General features: G+C 39.2%; 1 protein-coding gene across 1 annotated transcript; it reads right to left on the reverse strand.

Annotated features, from left to right (window-relative positions):
- Positions 1-1,781: 1,781 nt before the first annotated feature.
- Positions 1,782-21,404, reverse strand: LOC140236165 (uncharacterized oxidoreductase YjmC-like). Its single transcript, XM_072316133.1, has 12 exons — positions 21,277-21,404; positions 18,503-18,657; positions 17,667-17,731; positions 16,465-16,588; positions 15,253-15,368; positions 9,876-9,974; positions 9,353-9,418; positions 7,677-7,757; positions 6,043-6,150; positions 5,252-5,347; positions 3,118-3,228; positions 1,782-2,283 (listed from the first exon to the last, which is right to left on the reverse strand). Exons 1-12 carry the CDS (start codon positions 21,387-21,389, stop codon positions 2,227-2,229), a joined length of 1,191 nt encoding a protein of 396 aa, XP_072172234.1. The 5' UTR covers positions 21,390-21,404; the 3' UTR covers positions 1,782-2,226.
- Between the last annotated feature and the right edge of the window lie 833 nt (positions 21,405-22,237).

The following is a 22,237-nucleotide window of genomic DNA, read 5'->3' on the forward strand; positions in this document are numbered from 1 at the left end:
GTGTATTATGGAATAAACTTGCAGAGGTAAATTTCTTGTTTGTGTGTGTATGACATTACAAAGCCCTTCCAGGTATGATCTTATCCTTTGGGAACACAGTTTGCTAGATACTACAAAGGAAGTAGAAATTTGACCACACACATCAACTCTTTATGTGCCACGTTCGCACGTCTGACTCAGTCGACGGCATGCCAACTTTGCGTATTCTGCTCAAACGCACCATCCGCCCAATCTGATCGATAAATCACCAATTGCCACGGTACAATGAAAGCATTTCTCGCGCTTCCGTTCCTCTCACATATAGCTTGCATTTCATGTAGTGATTGATTATCAAGAGGTGTTCTCTACTGGATTTGAGAGTAATTTCTAAGTTTATGTCACTGTTTTGTGTGCAAAAGTCATGCCTTTGCAGTAATGTAGGCACTGGTCATGTGAAAGAAAGAATCATAGATTTGTCATGCAATAATACATCAAAGCAAAGCTTGGCATTTTCTCTATAACTTTACTCACTATTTGTCCAGATCAGCAGAAATCTATGGAAGTTACATAGACTTGAAAAACAAAATGTTTTCTCAAAGCATGAAATCGTTAGTGCCTCAGAATAATGTGGCACAAAGAGGGTTTCCACCATGGCACATGAAGAGTTAAAATGGGTATAAAGTTACCATGTAATAGAGCAGTGTTTCCATTTCAACCTTTATGATAGTTTATCTTCATTTATCAAAGAAAGCTTCAGGGTTGGATGACAACACTTAGCTCAGCTTGTCCGAGATCTGAACTCTGGGATAAAGGTCATGATTTCTGGGATCATGCCGCATCACACTGATTAGGCAGAGATTCCAGTATGAGTGCAATATGACCAATCATCACAGACCTTGCAATTCTCAAGATAACAAGTTAGCATCGTAACAGTGGATGAAAGCTGAATGAACACATTTGAGGATAAAATTACACTGTAAATGCTTACGTTTAAATCAAATCAAAATCATGTATTAATATCTTGGCTGCTAAACTTATTCTAAAACTCACCAGCAGTGTTCAAAAAGCATGCACACAAAATGACAGCATAAAACAACAAACAAACAGATGTTATGACATATCTTGGATATATATATATATATATATATGATCTAGATCGTTCAGCAAAAATTTGTTGGAATAACCTCTTGTACAAATTTGTATATGTTCATGAACACACAGAATCTTGCTCACCAGATGTGGCAACTTAATGAAAGCAATTGAGGTATTTAGCAGCAGAAAGCAATGAGTCATAAGATGTACAACTTCACAAAATGCTTGGTCCTACACATTCATATCGATGTCAGTTTGAAACCTGAATGGCAGTAAATCAACCCTTTCCTCCGTATGCTTTGACTGCTATAACTGTCCCATTTGTCTGAGAAAATAACCCTAATCTCCTTCATCACACACTGACGTTGGCAGCATGAAAGTCTAGCAATCGGACTAAAGGTACCCGTACACCTGTATCTCCGGGGTACCACTTCATAAAAGATGTTAGGATAGCAACTTTTGCTAGAACAGAAACTTCTTGTATCAACAGCCAATCACGAAGCATGATTCTTGTCATTAGCACTTTTCCATTGAAGCATCAGCTGCTATCATGGCAACATTTTATGAAATGGGCCACCAAAGACACTAATTGTGCATTTGCATGTGGATCACATAAAAATATTCATTTCATGAGATTTAGAACACAGTAATATTAGATGCGAATCAAAAACAAACAGAAATACACACACTATTACAGGAAAATTGTGCGATACATCAATGGAAGACACATATTGGCTGATGAAATACATTTCAATGATTTCTGCGCAATCACAATTATGCTTATATCACATATTAAAAGAGTTGAAAAGGAGCACATTTGGAAGCAGTCCATCTTTCATCATTACCACTTGTTAATTAAAACCACACAACACTCATAACTCAATGAATATGAAACCCAGCCGCAGGTGAGGCTAGACTTTAACCCGTTGAGGACGAGTCCCAAGTATAGTAGGGCAGGTGTCTATGGGAAATGCATGTTGTAGCAAAATCAAACCGTCCTCAAAGGGTTAATCATGTTTTAAGCTACTTATTTCTAGGCAATTGCTAGATCCTTTCACCTTGCAGGGGACATCATCTCGTGGTTACCATAGAAACCAGGAAGCGGACAAAAAAAAAAAATGGAGAAGCAGCTTCCCCGGGCAGTGCTGATTGTGCTTAGGTCGAGGTCACTCGCTGTATGGGGTTAACCTTGAGCTTGGTAGCGAGTGCATCCTGGGAAGATGAAGGCAGTAAGGAAGGGATGTTTGAAGGGGGGAGGGGTGACAGAGGGGGAATGGGGAAGGGGGAGAGATGAGATGGCGAGGGTGACAGAAGGAAATGAGAGGAAAGGAGGTGAGGATGGGAAGGGAGAAACAGGATTAAGGAATGGGGATGGGATTGGGTAGGGTGGGGGAGGAGATTAGAGGGGGAATAGGAAAGGATGGGGTGGAGGAAGATTAGAGGATGAATGGGAGGGGTGGGCAAGGTGGAGGAGAGAGCATGGGATGGGAGTGGATAGGAAAGGGGATAGGGATGAGATTGGAGAGAGAACAGGAGAGAAAGAGCAATGGAGGGAGGGGGAGGGAGGACGGGGCAGATGGAGGGGAAGGGAGTACATGGAAATGAAAGAGGAGGCAAGAGAGGGATATAAGAAAGGAAAGGTTAATTGTATATAGTTCATGGAACCAAATCCACTCTAAGAAATTGTAATGACAAGCACTCAGCCAGCCACCTACATGGTTGCAAAGAAATAAGAACAAAATAATTTGTAACTACACACCAATTTACTGGACCTGATAAGCATTTAATATAATTTTAACACAGAACAAACAGCTCTGACCATGCTTGGCAATCCACACAACCAACACAGTCAGTTTCACCCAATCATTGTCATAACCAGTATACATAGCGCAAATGTCCTGGAATTTCTGACTAGCTGAACAATTGAGTATATAAAGATATATAGATAATAATTTTGGGCCCTGGATTTTAAATTCATTGTGATTAAATTTTCTTTATAACTGTGTACGTACGTTGTAATGGAAGTGTGAACATGCCCTTACTCACCATCTGTTTGAGTAGGTTGTGATGATAACGTAGGCCGCCATCCTTGGCTACTTTAGCCATGTGTTGCCTCTCTGGGTCTCCAGCTACCAGAACCTCTGTCTCACCCTCTGCCTGTTTCAGTGAAATATTGGGAGGAAGCCATCTTTATAGTGAAAAGACTTCATCCCTTTCACAGTTCAGTGTGAGATTAAAAGTCCTCACCGTAGAGCAAGAATGCCAACGTTCAAACATCATGATCAGGAAGATTCTAAAGAGCAATCAGGGTGGCACTTGTGTGTTGTGTGCATCTCAATGAGTAAAGCTTTTATTCCTTAACTCTTTATATTAAATGGGTTAGTCAAATACCGGTTAGTGATTGGCTAAACACAGTCACGTGATGGAGGTGCATTCGTTATGTTTGCCCACGGGCGAACATTCTTGTTATGTTCTCCCATGGGAAAACATTTTCACATTACAAATACCCGCACGCACAGTGAATTTGGCTCTGCGCGAGCTAGTGCGATCAAGTGCGTTGTGCACGTGCTGGACCTTTACGCTAAGCGTACCATGATATCAATAAGGTACGGTACGGTTTGATGCGCCACTTTCAGAGCGTGATATTTGACTAACCCATATAATACAACAGATGATGACTTTTGTTGTCGGGAACATACCAAACGTTCGACCCTCAGGGTTTGAAATGCTATTTCGGGAGGCTATAAGTCCCTCAATAGCATTTCAAACCCTTCGGGTGGAGCATTCGGTATGTTCCCTTCCCCGCCAGTCATCATCTATATAATGTGCCATGTTCGCACGCCGGACTCAGTCAACGGTGTGCCAACTTTGCACATTTGGCTCAAACACACAAACCCACCTAAACCGATCGATAAATTGCCAAGAGCCACAGTACAATGAAAGCGTTTCTCGCAATTCCGTTCCTCTCGCACATAACTTGCATTTTTTTGTGGTGAATGACCAGCAAGCGGTGTTCCCCACTGGATTCTGTGCTTCAATTCTAAGTTTCTGTCACTGTTTTGTGTGCAAAAGTCATGCCTTTACAATAATGTATCTCTTACTCGTTTGAAAGGAAAACAATCATATATTTGTTATACAGTTTACATCAGAGCGAAGCTTGGCATTTTCTCTACAACATCACTGACTACATGTCCACCTTAACAGAAATCAATAAAAGTTACATAGAGTTGAAAAACAGAATGTTTTCCAAAGCGTGACGATGTTGCTGTCTCAAAATAATGTGGCGCACAGGTGGTTTACACCATGGCACATAAAGAGTTAATATCCTTTATTTATCTTTCATCCTTTTCCTCCACATTTTAGACCTCCTCCATCTCCTCCTCCTCATCATACCTCTCATCCTTTGCCTCTTCTTACTTCATCTCCTTCTCCTCCATTGCTTTTTCTGCCTTCCACTCTTCACCATCCTTCATTCTTTTCTTATTCTTCCTCCTAAATTCTCCCTCCTTCCTTCTACTCATCATCATTCATACTTCTCCTTTTCTTTATAAATCCTAACCCTCATCCTTCCCTCTTCTTTATCATCCAACGACCTGCCAAACTCATTGTCACGCCCAATACATCTGTCCCCCCAGGCGCAAATCTTCCAAGGAGGGAATGGGCGTCATTAAATCGGATTCGAACGGGAGTTGGGCGTTTCAACGCACCCATGCATCGGTGGGGGCTACGCCCGTCAGCAGCCTGCCAGTGTGGTGCACCAGAACAGACTGCTCAACACATCTTGAGCGAGTGCCCTGATCTCCACCTTCCTGACAACATGGACCTAACACACCCTACTCCTGAGACTGTAACTTGGATAGAACAATTGAGGGATGTTATTTCGCTGCCGCTGCCTCATACACAAGAAGAAGAAGACCGTAGCCCTTCTCCTTTGCCTCTTCCCACTTTTTCTCATCCTCTTTCTCCTTTGCCTATACCTCATTCTATTCATCATCATCCTTCATTCTTTTCTCTTCTTTTTCCTATTCCTCCCTTCTATTGCCTCTTGTTCATTCTACTCATCATCAATCATCCTTCCTTCTTCTCCCAGTCTTCCTCTTCCTCCTCCTTCTCCTCTTCCTCCTTCTCCTCTTCCTCCTTCTCCTCTTCCTCCTTCTCCTCTTCTTTCTATTCTACTCACCGGCTCCGCTCCCCTGCACATGGCCATCAGCTCGTCGAGTCTCCCAGAGAACCCTGGGGCGAAAGCCTCCGTGTTGATGGCCACGAAACACTGGCCCTGACCAGGTGAAGAGAAAAAAAAACCAAACCAGAATATTCCAAATGAAGATAGTGCACATTACTATGGTTGCTAAATCTCAAATACAGTCTTCTGAAATGTACAAGTGTTCACTATCTTTCCTTTCATATGATTTCTGAATATTTGGGTGAAAGAAATGAAGTAAAAATATGAAACTGTGATGAGAAGTCTAGCTGTCAAGTGATGTTGTCAAATGTGTGATTTGATGCTGATCTCAGCATACACCGAGGCAGAATACATCTTTTATTTCAATGGATTCTAGAACTGGCATAGCACCAATCAGTAACTTTCTGTGCATGCATAGATTAAAATTTTTTACACATTCCTTTGATCATGAATGATGTCACTGTGTGTGTATTCCCTACAGAGATGCCAACCTTGTAAATGGCATTGCAGTATTCTGGATGGCTGAAAAAAAATACATACCGGTATATTTTTCGTGGAAAATCAGTATTTCTACCTTTCCTGCAATAGACACAATGTCATTTTTTAAAAATTGCAATAAGCAGTATTTTCCATGAAATCTGCAGCATTTTGGGTAAAAAATAAAAAATTGAACACTGCAAAAAATCAGAAAAAGATGTAGCAGATCACATCTTTGACCCTAAATCTTAATTCAATATATGAAGAAAAGGGAAAAATGCAGGAAATGAAAAAAAAAAAAAAAGACTCACAAGATCTGCAACCCGGTCATTGACCTTCCACTTCCTGACATTGGGCCCAAATTGTGCCCCGCCCAAGATACCACAGAAGATGTCCACCATCATGGCCAGACCGTATCCCTGAGAGGGAGAAGAGATGTGATGGAGAGGGGGGTAGGGAAAGGAGAAGGATGGAGGTAAGAGGTCCAGTCAATGATAATCTCAGATAGAGGAACAAGTTTCAAGAGGCTGTCCTCTTGCCAGTCAGCCCAGATTTCTCGATAACAATTACCATCAAAGAGGGGGCTATGTAACTCTCCTAATCCTTATTCTATCAAAGATACCTCGAGAATCTTAGGCTACATTTTAATATCGAACTTCAGAGACAGATTCATGTTTCAAAACGTGTTTGGAATGGTGTTTGCGAATGTGCTTTGAAACGCAATTCTCAGGTCCCACATTTGTCTAACCATCATACAATTGCGATTTGAGTGCTTGCACCGTTCAACCCAAGAAATAAAGGTCAACTGCGTACTACCAAACATGCCTCATCATTCACACACAAATAATGGGTATAAAACACAACCAAACAGCTGGGAATTGACCTTGAGATATAAATGCGTTTCAAAACGACCCTTGAACGGTGTATCAAATTGGCATTTCTAAAAGCGTTTGAAAACTCAGTGAGGTTTATCTAACCCCCGAAAATGCCTCTAACATGTTTAGGATCATGATTCTGCCTCAGATTTTTTTTAGATACACGGACCTTCAAGGTAGGAGGCGCTGTTCGTTATTCCGAAGGTTCGATATTCCGAAGGTTCATTATTCCAAACGTTCGTTAATCCGAAACACGCAAATTCCCTATACCTAGAGGTTCGTTAATCCAAAAATGAAAAAGGGTTCGTTAATCCGAACATTTGTGGCATTATTCCAAAAGTTCGTTATTCCGAAGATTTGTTCATGCGAAAATGAAATTCAGAAAAACGAACCTTCGTAATAACGAATCTTCGGACTGAAGAGCCTTCGGAATAATGAACCTTCGGAATAACGAGCTGTAACCAAGGCAGGAATGAGGCAAGTATCACCTTGGAGTGGGTTGTGAAGAGGGGGCTACTTGTGAAGCTACTGTGGCTCAGAATAAAACCAAGGACCTCATTCAAAGTGAATCTCATGCAGCTCGTTGGGGAACAACATTGCTACGGCACGATCAATCATCACATTTGAAGCATTCTTACCTACCCATTACTGAAATGGGAGGGCTTTTCAGGAATAAAAGTCGGGTATGTAAACCTTTATTTTACACTTTGATCTCAAAATACTCCAACACAACTCGTCATCAATGCAAATTGCATCAATGAGACAAGTTTATCGAGAGACCAATCTATCGCACGCAAATTCCAAATTGTGAAAGATTAATTTTGAGCCCTTGTGAGTTAACCATGTTTTGCCTTTAAATTTTTATATGCATTGTCAACACTGAAAAAAAAAAAAGACTACAAACACTCATGACATCACAGTCAGGCCACAATGTAAAGAAAATATAAAGAAAATTAAACATATTTTTTAAAGCATAATATAACATAAAGATGTTTGACTTAGCTCTGCAGAGGGGAAGATCATACGAGATGAGCTACTATGATATTGACCAACCGGGTTTCTGCACTCACCTTGTAGCCGCCGGATATCTCTGACCCGCCCAGTGGTAGCAGGCCTCCACCTGCTATAACTGACTTGGGATCATTGGACTCCTGTGGAGGAATCACAGATTACGAAGAGCAGCGTTACAGACGATGGCATGGTAAGGGATGCATGACGTTGTCATAGCAACAAAAGAATGTAAAGATGATGATGATAAAGACAAACAAGAGTAAATTTGACGGTGGATATAATGATGATGATGATGTTGATGATGGTGATGGTGATGATGACAATATGACGGTAATAAAGAAGATAATCAGAACAGCAATGATGATGATGATGATCACAAGATGATGACAATGGAGATGACAAGAATGAAATATTGAAATAAGAGTGCAACTGATGATGGCAAGTGTGATCATGACAAATGGTGCTGATAATGATGCAAAACATAACACTTGATGTGACAACAAAACGGGATAATGAAATGGAAACAAAAATGTTATTGGTGAAGAAAATGAGCTTGATCAGGAATAACAGGAAAATGAGCAGATGGTGAGAACAGAAATGCCTCTAGTCAAAGAAAAATAAATTTATACTCTTAAGCGATTCACATGCTCAACCTTTTGCCATTGAAAAACGTGATTAGTACAAACACTCACAACTCATGTTAGATTTTGTACAAGACTTCAGCCAAATATTCAGTGGTAGCATAGATAGAGACTCAGCAAAGCCTACCGGCATTTTATCAGCCAGGCTGTCTGGTGATGAGAAGAAAACAGAGCAGACAAAATTTGAAGATAGACCCCTCTATAAAGTCACATATTTGTGATTTCTACCATTTACAGTAGTGGCTGTATTCTAGAAGTCCTTTATCCTTTTACTTTGCTTTCTTCCATAACTGGCATTTATCTGCCTGTGTATTTTACTTGCCACAAACTGTACAGTATGTCCAAAAAGAAATTATAATCAAATTTTCGCATTGATAACACCCAAAGTGATTAAACTGTCTAAATGCTACTTCAGGGTCTTAAACTATAACATCTAAGCTCTATTTTGCAGAAAACCCCATTCAATTTGGTTAGGTGGTCACAGAGAAATGTGAAAAGTTGTAAAGCATGTCATGACTTTGATTCTTCCAAGTTTAGCACTTCGATGCTTTTGTATGTGAGAACAATAGACAGAACTTGGAAGGAAGAGATTCCTGACGTGCTCTACAAAATTTCTCATTTCTCTTTGACCACTGAAGCAAATCAAATGTGTTTTTCCGTAAGATGTGGGCAATGAGTTATAGTTCCATACCCTGAATTTGTATTTGGATTGATTCACTATTTTTAAAGATATCATTGCGGAGGGTCCCGTTGTAACTCTTTTTTGGACATACGGTACAGATTGAGAAATTAGCTACCAAGTACCAAAGAACAGGGCTGATGCACTCTTCTTATAATCAAAACAAAATCACAATGCCTATCATGACACTGAAGACGATGTTGTGACACCACATTGGGTTATTCCATTTTCCGCCATATGGGGGAGATTTCACAAGATTTCATTGAGCACCACTGGAATTGCACAGCACAGTCAGAGCTAGCTGGGTGTATAGGTACACTCAAAAGTAATGGGTCAATCCCTCCTAAATGTAGCCCTTTAACCCCCCCCCCCCCCCTTGATGGAATTATCTCCCCGCAAAGAATTAATCACTCACCCTCCCTGTTGCATCACATCCCCACCCGTTGGGGATTGGAATCTCCTTGACTGCATTCAACTCAATCTACAAAAAACACAAAAATGAACAATTCATCTGTTTTTGAACACAAACACATGACCTGAAGAACTACAAGCTCTCATCAAATGAAGCTTCCACTTTCTTTACAGAACAAGAAAACTTGACAAGAACAAACCATTGAGAAAAAGTACACAACAAAAGACCTAGCAGAACTGATTACGTGCAATATAGTTCCATGACTAAACGGGGAAAAAATGATCGGAATAGATCAGACTTGAAAGGACAATATCATATATTAATTCAAGACTTCACAAAATCAATATATGCAAACATAGGATAGTTGAGAAAGAAGTACACTCTCTTTCTCTGATAAATTGTGAGGAAATAATTGTATATATCGGAAAAGTTTCCTTCAACTCTGAAAAAAAAAAGCATTCCCTTTTCTTGACTTTGGTCTACATTTTCAATTTAAAACTCTTTCAACTTTGCTAGAGAGACTTACCTTTCCTAAAGCCACAGTGGAAGTGGCCATGTCCAGCACATACCCATCACCATTTTGGGCCGGTGCACCACAAGAAATGGGGTTGGTTCCAAACATAGGCTTCAGAGATAGGAAAATATCAAACAGATTAATGAAACAGACAGCATGAAAAAAAAAAAAAAAAAACTAGATATATCGCTACGGCGACTGATATGCCTCCGCCATAATGCATGGTTCTCCTAATAGGTCTACAGTACAATTTCTTGACAATGTGTGATGACAGTTTCACACAATTGGCAAAATATTAAAATGACAGGTTTACCACAAATGTGCTGAATGTTCACTTTCCTAGAACTTGGTTCAATTGGATGAATGATTAAAAATGTCAGAGTGCAGGTATTTGGGGAACTGATGATTTTTACTTAACTTTTGACCCTTTTATAAGTTTATGCATTGAGTAATTTTCAAGGTATTGAGAAAAAGTATAATTTCAGTATCAAATGGGAAAATAGCATTATCTAAACCTGGCCTTTGACCTTTGACCTCACAGTTCCAAAGAGAATCACTGTTAGGTTGAACATGCATAAATATGTAAGTTTCATGATGATACCTTGAGTTACTTTTGAGATATGGAGGAAAAAGTGCAATTCAACACTTTCACTTGACCTTTGACCTTTTGACCTTTGACCTTTTGGCAAGAAACTTCCCAAAGAATATATATCGGGTAATACATGCATACATCAAGTTAAAAAAAAACCTTCAGGCATTGCATAAATATAAGGAAAGTAGTGATATTTTTAGGAGTTGACCTTGACCTTTGACCCCCCTAACCTTTGAACCATGACCCCCAACTTCCCTAGATAATCACTGCCCATTGGAACACGCATATATACTAAGTTCCATGAAGATACCTTGAAACATTTGCGAGATATGGAGAAAAACATGAATTTTCAACCTTTTTTTTCCACAAAATAACCTGTGACCTTTGACCTTCGACCCCGTGACCCTAAAATCCAAACAAAGTATTATCCCCCCAGGATATACCCTCATACCAAGTTTGATGTAAAACCACCACACGGTTCTTGAGATATCGACAAAAACAAAATGGGACGGACGGATGACCCGAAAACATAATGCCTCCGGCCACTTCGTTGGCGGAGGCATAAAAAAAATTGGTCACGAAGCAAGGCCAGCGTCGCACACACAAGCAGACCCTGTTAAATTTACTTTTTCATGTATAAAGTCGGAACAAGCAAGGGCACCATCACCAAAAACAATAGGCGTCTTCGTTTTACCGTAACACACCTTCATGCCAAATTTGAAGATGATCTAAGAAGAACTGCAGCCAGTAGAGTGCTCACAAGAAAATCTCTGCGGCGGACGCGGCGCAACGAGGCCAAATCCATAGTATCCTCCAAACTCTGTTCGGGGGATACAATGAGTGGATGACCTATATGTCAACACTCAGCATACTTTCACACCCCATGATAGCATACTATGCAAATGATATGCAAATGAGTCCATTATGCCCATTGCATATGGATATGAAAGATTGAAAATACTGAAAAATGTGAAATACATACACTTTGTATGACTACGTTCCTCTTTAACTGGAACGTTTTCTCTGTGTGTACAGCTATAATTGTCATCTACAGAAACATTCAAATCCAAACTTCAAAACATTACCTATTCCTCTCACACTGAGGACTATAATTGCAGTCTATAATGTTCGGAACAATTGTATTCTTTATCTGGTATGTGTTTGTTGTTGTTTGCCATTTTCTTCTCTGTTGTCATGTTTGAACATGTGTTATATCTATCTTTTCATTTATGAAGCGCCATGAGCACTAAAAAGCGGACCTGTGCGCTATACAAGTGGCCACTATTATCATTATTATTATCATTGCTACTTCTACTACTACTATTACTACTACTACTACTAATAATAATAATAATAATAATACTAATTGAACTCTGCAATACATCTTGTAAAACTATGTCTGCTGATTCTTTAACTCCTTTACATGTATCAGCGTTTTTTTGTGAGTGAATATATGCTACTGTCATACATTGTATAGTACATGTGTGAATAATGTGCACAGCTATTAATATTTACCAGGTACCATATTTTTTCCTTTCATTGATTTCACATTTTTCACAGAGGAAGACATTCAAAACTACAGAAGCACTCTGAGAGTGCAGACCTCCGCCAAGCATGCAGCTCATTTCCACCACTGATCTTGTTCTTCCATAGAAGTGATTTCCACCCATACATACTTATAGCATTGTGTGCTGAAAGTCGCCCAATTTCCCAATATAGAAGCCTTTGTTACATCATAAACCCTCAGCAGCACAGTGCGCCTCGCCCTAGCAGAAACTAGAGCATGCACTTTGATAGTGCGCATATGCAAACCTCAAATACGCGCAGCCTGAACTCCCAAGTTCATTGACCCTACCTGCCAAAATATCAAAAATCCTTGAAATTCCTCCAAAATTCTCAGATCACTACCAAAATTTGATCATCTGTTACTTGTATCAATCTAAACCTTTCCTGCAAGTTTCATCCAAATTCGTTACCTACTTTTTGAGTTATTTTGCACACAGACAAACTAACTAACTAACAAACAAACAAACAAACGGTAACGAAAACATAACCTTCCCCCTTGGCGGAGGTAATAACACAGTAACAGCAGATTTGTGACAGAAAAAATCTACTTTGTCTGCAGACTATCCTATCATTGTTTTGATAGCAGAAATTCTAAAGAATTTGATAGGATTGGGGTTTTAGGTGGTATGGAATTATTAAATGGTATTGTTAAATTCAAGTATCAGAATGGCTAATCACTTTCGACATCCAGCTGAATCCCTGCTTGGCAAACTGCTTGGCACACTCTCTAAATTGCCACAAACTAGCATCAGACTAACATGAAAACATATGAGTGGGACTGTAAGGACAGCAGCAATTCTGCTTAACCCACCACTAGCAATTCTGCTTAACCCACCACCTAGGCTTCAGTTTCTGTACCCGTTCACATGGGTGAACCAATTTAACATTTAAGAATTTTTAGCTGGCAGAAATGTATCAATACATTCCTTTGAAAGTGATTGCTATACAGAATCAGAGAGTATGTGAGTTTTGTCCTGGCAGCTCATATTACAGGATATAACAGGAGTTGTTGAATTCATGTTCATGGAATACAGCAGTGAACACAGAAATGTACACATGCACGTTACATGATCAGGAGTTGATATTTTCACATGTTGTTAGATTTGCGAATAGTACCCAGATCGCAGAATTCCCACAAATAACTCATTAATAAAGATTGTCTTTGATGCGTTTGAGGTGACAAAAAATGATGTCAAGTATCAAACCTAAATGCAATCGTAAAATTTGCTTTGTGTTTGCTCTGTGTTCTGGGCTGCTCAGGTACAGCCCTGTCGCGCTTTATACAGCGACTGGGCTGTGTATAGTCAGTGTACAGTGTATTTACATGATATGCACAGCCCTGTACAGTGTATTTACATAATATGCACAGCCCTGTACAGATACATAATATGCACAGCCCTGTACAGTGTATTTACATAATATGTGTATGCACAGGCCTGTCACATCATTATCGCAGCATGTCATGACTGTGTATAGTTAGTGTAGAGTGTATTTACATAATATGCACAGCCCTGTACAGTGTATTTACATAATATGTGTATGCACAGGCCTGTCACATCATTATCACAGCAAGTCATGACTGGGTACTCTTAGTGGTCTCAGTCTGGTGGCCCCTGGCTGGGCCCCCTGCCTTGGGCCAGCACTTAGGCTCCTGGCCTCGGCCCGGCCTTGGGCCCCTGGGCCACTGGGCCTGGGCCCACTTGAGCTATGGGCCCCTGGGCCTGGGCCCACTTGGGCTCTGGGCCCCTGGTTCCGGGCTAAGGCCCGTGGCCTTGGGTCCGGCCTTAGGCCCCGCCTTTGGCCCGGCTGTACTTTGTACATGGTCTATGTAAAATCAGGCTTGTCTGTAACTGTATAATTACAAATATTTACAAATAATCACAAATGATCAACAGGTCCATACTACATATATGAATATATGAATATATGATCATATGAATATATATGATTATATGAATATATGCATATATGAATATATGAGTAAATACAATGTATGTGAATATATGTATTATTATATATTAATATATAAATGTGATCAGGCATTCTGTTACGGTATCAGATCTGCAGTCATTCATATATAGCAAACATTCATGTGTACAGTATGCTACTTGATTGAACCAGCCAAAATGGAGAAAGATCACACCATTGAACAATACTTGAAAGACATACAGTTCAATGACTCAATGCTTGTTATTATGAACTCCGTAGAGGTATGCAGCACTCTTCAGATGGAAAACATAGTTGGCTATCAAACAGAGTTTGCAAAACCATCAACAATTTATCGAGTTGGATTTGTGTGTGTGTGTGTGTGTGTGTGTGATATAGAGCTATGTGGCTTGTTTCCTTTGCATGCATCATCACAAATTCCCGAAGTCTGAATAAAGTGAAACCAAGACCTTCATATAGATGTGCTGCATTGTAAGGTGCTGGATCAGAGCACTACCATAAGATTGACACCATGGCGGGAATTGTGCTAACAGTGTACTATCCTTCCTGTGCATTTATGTTAAAGTGTACCAATACCCTGAAAATCACATTTTAAAAAATAACCTGTGACCTTTGACCTTCGACCCCGTGACCCTAAAATCCAAACAAAGTATTATCCCCCCAGGATATACCCTCATACCAAGTTTGATGTAAAACCACCACACGGTTCTTGAGATATCGACAAAAACAAAACGGGACGGACGGACGGACGACCCGAAAACATAATGCCTCTGGCCACTTCGTTGGCGGAGGCATAAAAAAAAAAAAAAAAAAAAAATATATATATATATATATATATATAGAATTGCAAAACTAGAAATTCTAGAGGGGTGGAAATTTTCAAGAATTTTCCATGACAAGAAGCTAGCACGAAATTGAAGTGCAGAAAATCTTTATTCTCATTATATGTACAATGTATACGCATTATCATTTTATATGTTTGGTTTTAAGGTACGCATACTGTAAGGGTAGGCCTATTACAGTTGAGTTATTGGTAGTTTTCTTCATGTTCAATAGTCCAGTAGCCTGAGTGAATTCACTGTCGTGAGCAGACCAGTTACATAGTCTGTTAGCTGCATGTGTTCAAACCAACACTATCTGTATAATCACACTTAGCTTTTATCATTACCCTCCATGGCATTAATAGTCTATCAGCTGTGTTAGTTTGCACCAATTACTACCTGCAATCATACACAGAGTTTGCCAGGTCTGTTCACACTTCGCCAACTCTGCAATCACACTAACCTTCCGTGCCCTCGTCGGCACGACCAGCGGCGACGTGTTTGTAAAACTCATTCCGATCATTCCTTGCTCCATGCACCTCAAGGTGTACCAACCTGCTATGCTGTAATGATTGGAACCTGGAGGAGAGAAAAAAATAATAAGTTGCAAGATACAGGGGAACAAGCAAGGCACACACTTCATGAAGCATTTAGTGGCTGAACATTTGAGAAAAAAAGGAAAATTTAGACAATCTCAATGATATATACATTGTATGTAGTGATGGTAGCCTTAACTCTTGATACATGAGGTAAAGACATTGCAAAAAACTGGTAACATTCATAGTAATCAAGATCGATACCAGACTGATACGTCCACTCCGACCTCTGAGTTTATATATGAAGCAAGACTAAAGCACATGAAATTGCTTCATCGGTATACAGACGGCATAGAGCCGATATGATACAGGTTTTTAAGATTGTAAATGGGATTGATGATTTAAAGTCTTCAGATTTTTTTGAGTTCTCATCTGGAGGAAGAACACATGGTCACAAATTTAAGATATTGAAGAAACATGTAAAGTGACACAGTGCTCTTTCTCTCAAAGAGTAATCAGTGAGTGGAATAAAGTTGCCACCATATGTAGTTGACAGCCCATCTGTAAACAGCTTCAAGTCTAACTTAAAGATGTTCTTAAGTCAAAATACAATTGAAAAATAAATATAACCATGAAGAGATATGTTGTTGTTGTTGTTTTTTTTGTCCACGCAATACAATTTCTGCACAGTGCCTACCAACAAGTTATTGTCATGTTATGAAGACACAGAGAGGCAAATAAGTTTGGTTTAACTTTATGCCCACTTCCAAGGTATGTTATTCAAGGGGTATGTATATACATTGTACATATGAAGAGTTTGTTCACAAAAACCGATAAGTCCATATTTGCCAAATGGAGATATTTGCGATTAAAGGTCATGAAAAATAAAGAGAATAATAAGAAAATTCTAGCTTCTTTTGACCATAACTTCAAAAATGTACCTTTGTATGTAGTGACCAATATATCATTTAAAAGGTATTATTTTGTGCTTTATGACAGAGACCGTACTTCAAAATCTTCAAAAATGGACTTATCGGTTTTTGCGAACAAACTCTTCATATACACACATTGTACGCTAACATACAACATATCCTCTCTCAAAACACACAAAGCATACTAAGGGATGAGGACATACGGACCTTTCGCCACGACCCAGCCAATGCCGGCATCTCGAGCTTTCTGTATGGCCAGGTCCGTGCAGAACTTTCCCACCACGGGGCCCAGGAGGTTCCGTCCATCAACCCAGGCCGTGCCCGCCATTTCCTTCAGAAACACAAGCCAAGCCAAGCCAAACAAATAGGGCTACAAGTCAATGAACTACACAATGGCAATATATCATTGTTCTGTGTTTTCATGTATACCATACTGTAAAAGTAGATAATTTCACACGGGTAATCTTTCGCGCTCAGCTGGGTAAGACGAATTTCGCATGTTTTTTATTCCGCTAATTCAGGACATTAATAACTGGAACACATAGCATGCAAAAACACTCGCATGCTTTTATTTTCGCACCAGCTTCTGGATGTGTAAATTGCGCGAAAATTTCCACACTGCAAAATTTTCCACTTTTACACCATACGTAATCATTTATAAACAGCTGTTGAATGCATGTACACATTGTAACATCCTGATTAAATGCATGCTCTGATCAAATCCTTTTTAAGCTAATCCAATGTTTCAGGAGTTCTTATTCTGTTGTGATTATTCTTTGTGCATTGTCATGGGCCTCTGCTTTAGACCCATCTGTCTAGATGCATAATACATTCCAACATAAGCAAATAGATCAACAACTTAAATAAAAAAAAATGATGTCATTCTACCATTTTACTAAATCGATTGTATTACGGGTAGAAAGAAAAATGAATGTGCAGAGGGTGAGATAAAGAGTGGGGGGGGGAGAAAAAATATACAATGCAGTACTGTTTTGGGACATGAGTATGAAAGAGGGAAACAATTGCAATTAAATTCAACTTCATACATGTGGTTCTGCAGATTTCATGCCTGTGTGTGTGCAAGCATGTGTATGTCTTGTTTAATGCTCTTTTAGTTGTTGTTGTTTTTTTTTTATTGTAGTAGTCACTGCTATTGTTGTTCTCTTTGTTATGACACTTATTCAATATTAAAGCTAATTCTCAACAAAGCTATTACACTCGATCATTACCAGCATTTTGGAGAATTGTTTGACCTTGGAGAGCTATCATATAACATGGGATTTTTCCATGATATTTTTTTTTTTCTGAGTGCAGGATGTACAAGCCTATTGAACAGAACAGAATTTAAGACGAGGTTGATGGAAAACTGTGCAGATAAAATTTCAAATAAAAGGAGAACAATTCTTCACCTTCAGCACAACTGGTTGTCCGTCTTTCTCCGTCATGCCTCCTTCCACGTCGTTGACGTACATTTCTGGGGAAGATACAATTCATACCGAAGATCACATGGAATATTTCAAATGAAAAGTGCCTCATTTCAGCAACAAGGGAATGTCTGATGAGATGAATGGCAGGAGTTTTAACATTTCTCCTGGTTCCTACTCCTCCAGTTAATAATTTTTATATTGTAAACATCGCACGGAAATCTTAATATGCAACAAAAATGCAGTCAACTCCATTGAAGTCAATATTTTTGACTTTTTTTTTTCAATTCGATTCAATTTCAATTTATTGATTTCATTAAAAAATACAGCCAATATTTCATGTACAATAATCAAATGGCGAGGAAACCACTAAAAAGCTAGTGGTGACTCCCTTTACAGAAATACAATGTACATATTAAAAAAACAAATTGACAAGACTGAGGAAAATGCATCAACTCAAGCGATATTCAACTTCTGTATAAAATGTACAGAGGAATGATGAACATAAGGCTATGAATGCAAATATAGACATTTTAATATTCATTGACTTAGCCGATTATTTGTCACTGACACACAGAATATGTGTAAAGGGAATGCCCATTACTAGATAAACTACCACAACTTTGTCAACCAGTTGCAAACTAATTCAGTATTATAAGACTTGACTACTCAAGAGTGACAGCAGAAAAAAAAAGTTGGTGGCTTGTGATAAGACTATGAATAACCCTTTGCATGCTTTGAGTGCAAATTGCACAGAAAACCCCCAAACATTGTCCACACTGTCCAAAGCCTCTGCACAGAAAGGGTTAATGAGGACCCACCAAGTCTGTTCATGCCATGGCTACAGTGTCCCCTGTGGTCAGCGCAGGCCAGGACCTCGGCTAGGACGGCGCAGTGGTCAGGATTGGCCCCCGTGGCCAACATACATCTCTTCATGAAAGATTCGGCTTCAGCCACTGCCACCGTGCTGTAGTCACTACAAAAGAATCCCGAAGGTAATGTGTAGGTATAGGTTAGAAACTTGTCAGCAGACGGAACGGGACAAATTTGCCTCAGAGGCAGTTGATGTAACTTTAATAAAATCTTCATTATTCAAACACAAATACAGACATGCACATATATTGTATAGTAATGAAGCAGAGTGGTGCTACAACAAGCCTACTTGCACACTTACTCTCTAGAGGCAACAACTAAAATTAATGGTTGGGCAAGTACAAAGGAATACACACAGCTTTTGCCTGTCTTGAGCATGGACATAACGGACACTCTAATGCATTGCAGGTCTTTGACTTTATAATTTCTGGAAAGATTCCAGATGTTATAGGTTCTGTATACTACAGATTATGAAATGTAAATCTACTCTCGAAGAAGTTGTAACACTAATCCACAACATATCAGGGCTGCCAACATTGGAAACTAGTTGAGAGTGAGACTCCCATAGGCCAATGCTATAATTTAGGAGTCAAAATGAGTGAGATCAATAGAATACATGCAAATGAAATAAAGTTTTAGAGTGAGAAAGGACCAAAATGAGTGAGTCTCACGCTCAATGCGTGAGAGTTGGCAGCCCTGACATATTGTTGTCTGGAACATACAGAATAGGATTCAAAATGCTATTTCACGGAGTTACAAGTTCATTAAATTTAATTCTTATAAAATTCTCTTAAACAGCATTTCAAATCCTATGCAGGAATCATACTCATTGTTCCCTCAGATTGTAAACACAGATGATCATAAATATATGGAATCGTGTAAGTCCTACAAAAGCTGCTGATCAGCAAGCATGGGGGAAACGCCCGGGTCGACCGGTGCAACCTTTCCTTCACAGGTACATTGTATCATGCATGTTTCTTTCTATAGATCTAGAACTGGGCTACTGACAGAGCACACCATGCCATGCCATATACTGTACGAAGGAGGACCGGTGATACATCATGGGTGGTATGTATGAATGTAAAACCTCTAGTAAAAAGCACTTGATATGTAGATAGCACGAAAGAACTGTCACAAGGTGTACACTCTTCACACACAATTACACACACAGCAAGTAGTGACAATAAACTAATTTGCACTTTAATATAGGCATCCGGTTTTTCTATTTAAAAAAAAAAAAAAGTAATGAAACTACAGAAGCTGCATGGGTGTGGCCTATGTGCAGAGATTATGAAAGTAAAACGATAAACCCATGAAAGATATCAAGCCTTACACACATACGTATACATATCTGTACATAGGACTAAACACCCCTTGGAGAAAAACAAAACGAAAATGAAGAAAATCAGAGAAGACGATTTGGGATGCAACCAGACATTAAACAGTTGTATAACAATCAGGAGAAGTAGTAATTTTGCACACTTTTAATCACACTTCTCTATAAGGCAAGCAAAGTAAATGCAGCTTAAAAGCATGAAGCCATTCCATTAGTGTAGCTGCATCAATTCTTTTTTTTTTTTTCTGATATTTTATTGTCCAAACTTGGATGCTGAAGTCAGAACACAGCGTAAATGCAGATCCCTAGATGCAGAGTACACGCCAGAATCTAAGGTATACTAACTACCCTACGTGAAATGAGATACAATGCGAAATACACTACATTGGTTTTTTAGGTTAAGATTGGAAGATAGTCATTCATCATAAGAGAGAAATTCACATAATTTGTGGTTTGCAGATACTGGTACCCATCTTTTTCTCTTTTTTTTTTCTTTTTTTTTTTTCAAGCAGTATGCTAATTTATGGTCACAACCTAGTGTACCGACTGACTGACGTATTGAAGTTGCGATCTCCAGTTTTGGATCTGACCATAGAAAAGAGAAAGATAGATGAAGAGATAGATAGATAGAAAGAGATAGATAGATAGATAGATAGATAGATAGATAGATGAATAAATAGATTAATAGATAGATAGGTTGATAGATAGAGAGATAGATAGATGGATAGATAAAGGGATGGAGAGAGAGAGAGATCAGCTAAAGCAAATGGAATTTTAAAGCTTTATACTCTGCTTGGGGACTGTACGGATCTAGTGTCAGTCACTAAGTGAATGCAACAATGATGTCATCACCTCACAACTCTCCCATTGGTTGGTGTTAGTAACCATAGCAACTATGTCCCCTTCCCATTCAGAAGTCATAGAGGTTAACATTATGATTTTTCAAAGATTTACTGTAAAAGATATATTTTTGAAATGCAGTCTTTTTTTCATTTCATGCCATAAAAAGAAATTTTGTGACAATTTGTAGCTAAGTGAACACAAGACTTGATAAGGCATTTTCTTCATCAGATTTGCCATGTTTGCAAGGGTGACTCTAAAATTTCACAAGTTTCTAAGTCAGTATTAATTCTTTAAAAAGACCCACCCTCACGCTTGCTTAATTTGCCACTGTACAATGTTCAGTCATCTTGAAAGTCAAGCAGAATTTGGCTTTAATATCTGCATACCAACAAGGGAGCCAAACAAACTAAATTCCCAACTACATAGGGACTAAATTTTCTATTGTCTCTGTTGAGGACTTTGAGGTAGCAAAATTCATGCTTCATTAACATTGTGCATCCATGGACATTTTGCACAAAAACAGGAAAAATTGCTGGCACTTACATTCCCTCTCTCGACACATAAAATCTAGATGGAGCCGAAAATAGTCTTGGGAGGCGGGGAAATAGCCTACAGCTTGACCAATACAGCTTGGACGCTGAGATCGGGAGGGCCATATTTTTGCAGTTAACCTCGATACTATCTGAAAGTCAAAGAATTCGAAACAAGACATTCAGCAGCATATTTCAAACGTTTCATATCTGAATCTTCTAATCACTCTATGAATAGAATGTAGTAATAAAATCAACTCCCCTAGACTAGATTCCTCACTACTTTCAGAAAGGCATGTATTGAAGCAAAGTTGTAAGGGGGGTGGGGGAGGAGTAGGGGGTTGGGGTTGGTGGGGGGAGGGAGGAGGGGTTGTAGGAGGGGAGGGGGAAAGACTGAGGGACTTCCAGAAATAAACATGTATTAAAATTATTGTTTAATTGAGTTCCACACTCGAGAGGTAAAACATATTTTACTGAGAACTACACTTTAGTGCACATGACATCATCTGCAGCATGGAAAATATGCATGACTGAAAAGAAGGGGACAAAAAAGAGAAAAATTGTGTTAAAAAATAACTGGCTAAATGTGCTACAATACCAGGACTGCACTCAGACTCTTTAAGTACCAACAACTATTATTGCCTATTGTGTCTGTGATGAATGATTAGTCTGTATTGCTGAAGTTGAATTCTTTTCATTTGGCAGTGGTTTCAGTCCTTTGTGTGCAAACTAGATATCACCGCTGGATAGTCATGTTTCAGCATTATGTTCTCAGCTTGTAATGAGCTCCCTCTAGAATTTCTCAGACTTGTTGATCACGTAAGTGTGGAGCTCTCTTTTAAAGGTGATGATCAGCCTCACAACACAGGGATCTCTGAAAAGTACAGCTAGCTAGATGGCTAGGTATGACTTGATAGAGAAATCTATAGCTTAATAGTTTAATACACTGTAACATATCGTCGCTGGGGTGACAA

The sequence above is a fragment of the Diadema setosum genome, chromosome 12, assembly GCF_964275005.1.
Source record: "Diadema setosum chromosome 12, eeDiaSeto1, whole genome shotgun sequence".
Taxonomy (NCBI): domain Eukaryota; kingdom Metazoa; phylum Echinodermata; class Echinoidea; order Diadematoida; family Diadematidae; genus Diadema; species Diadema setosum.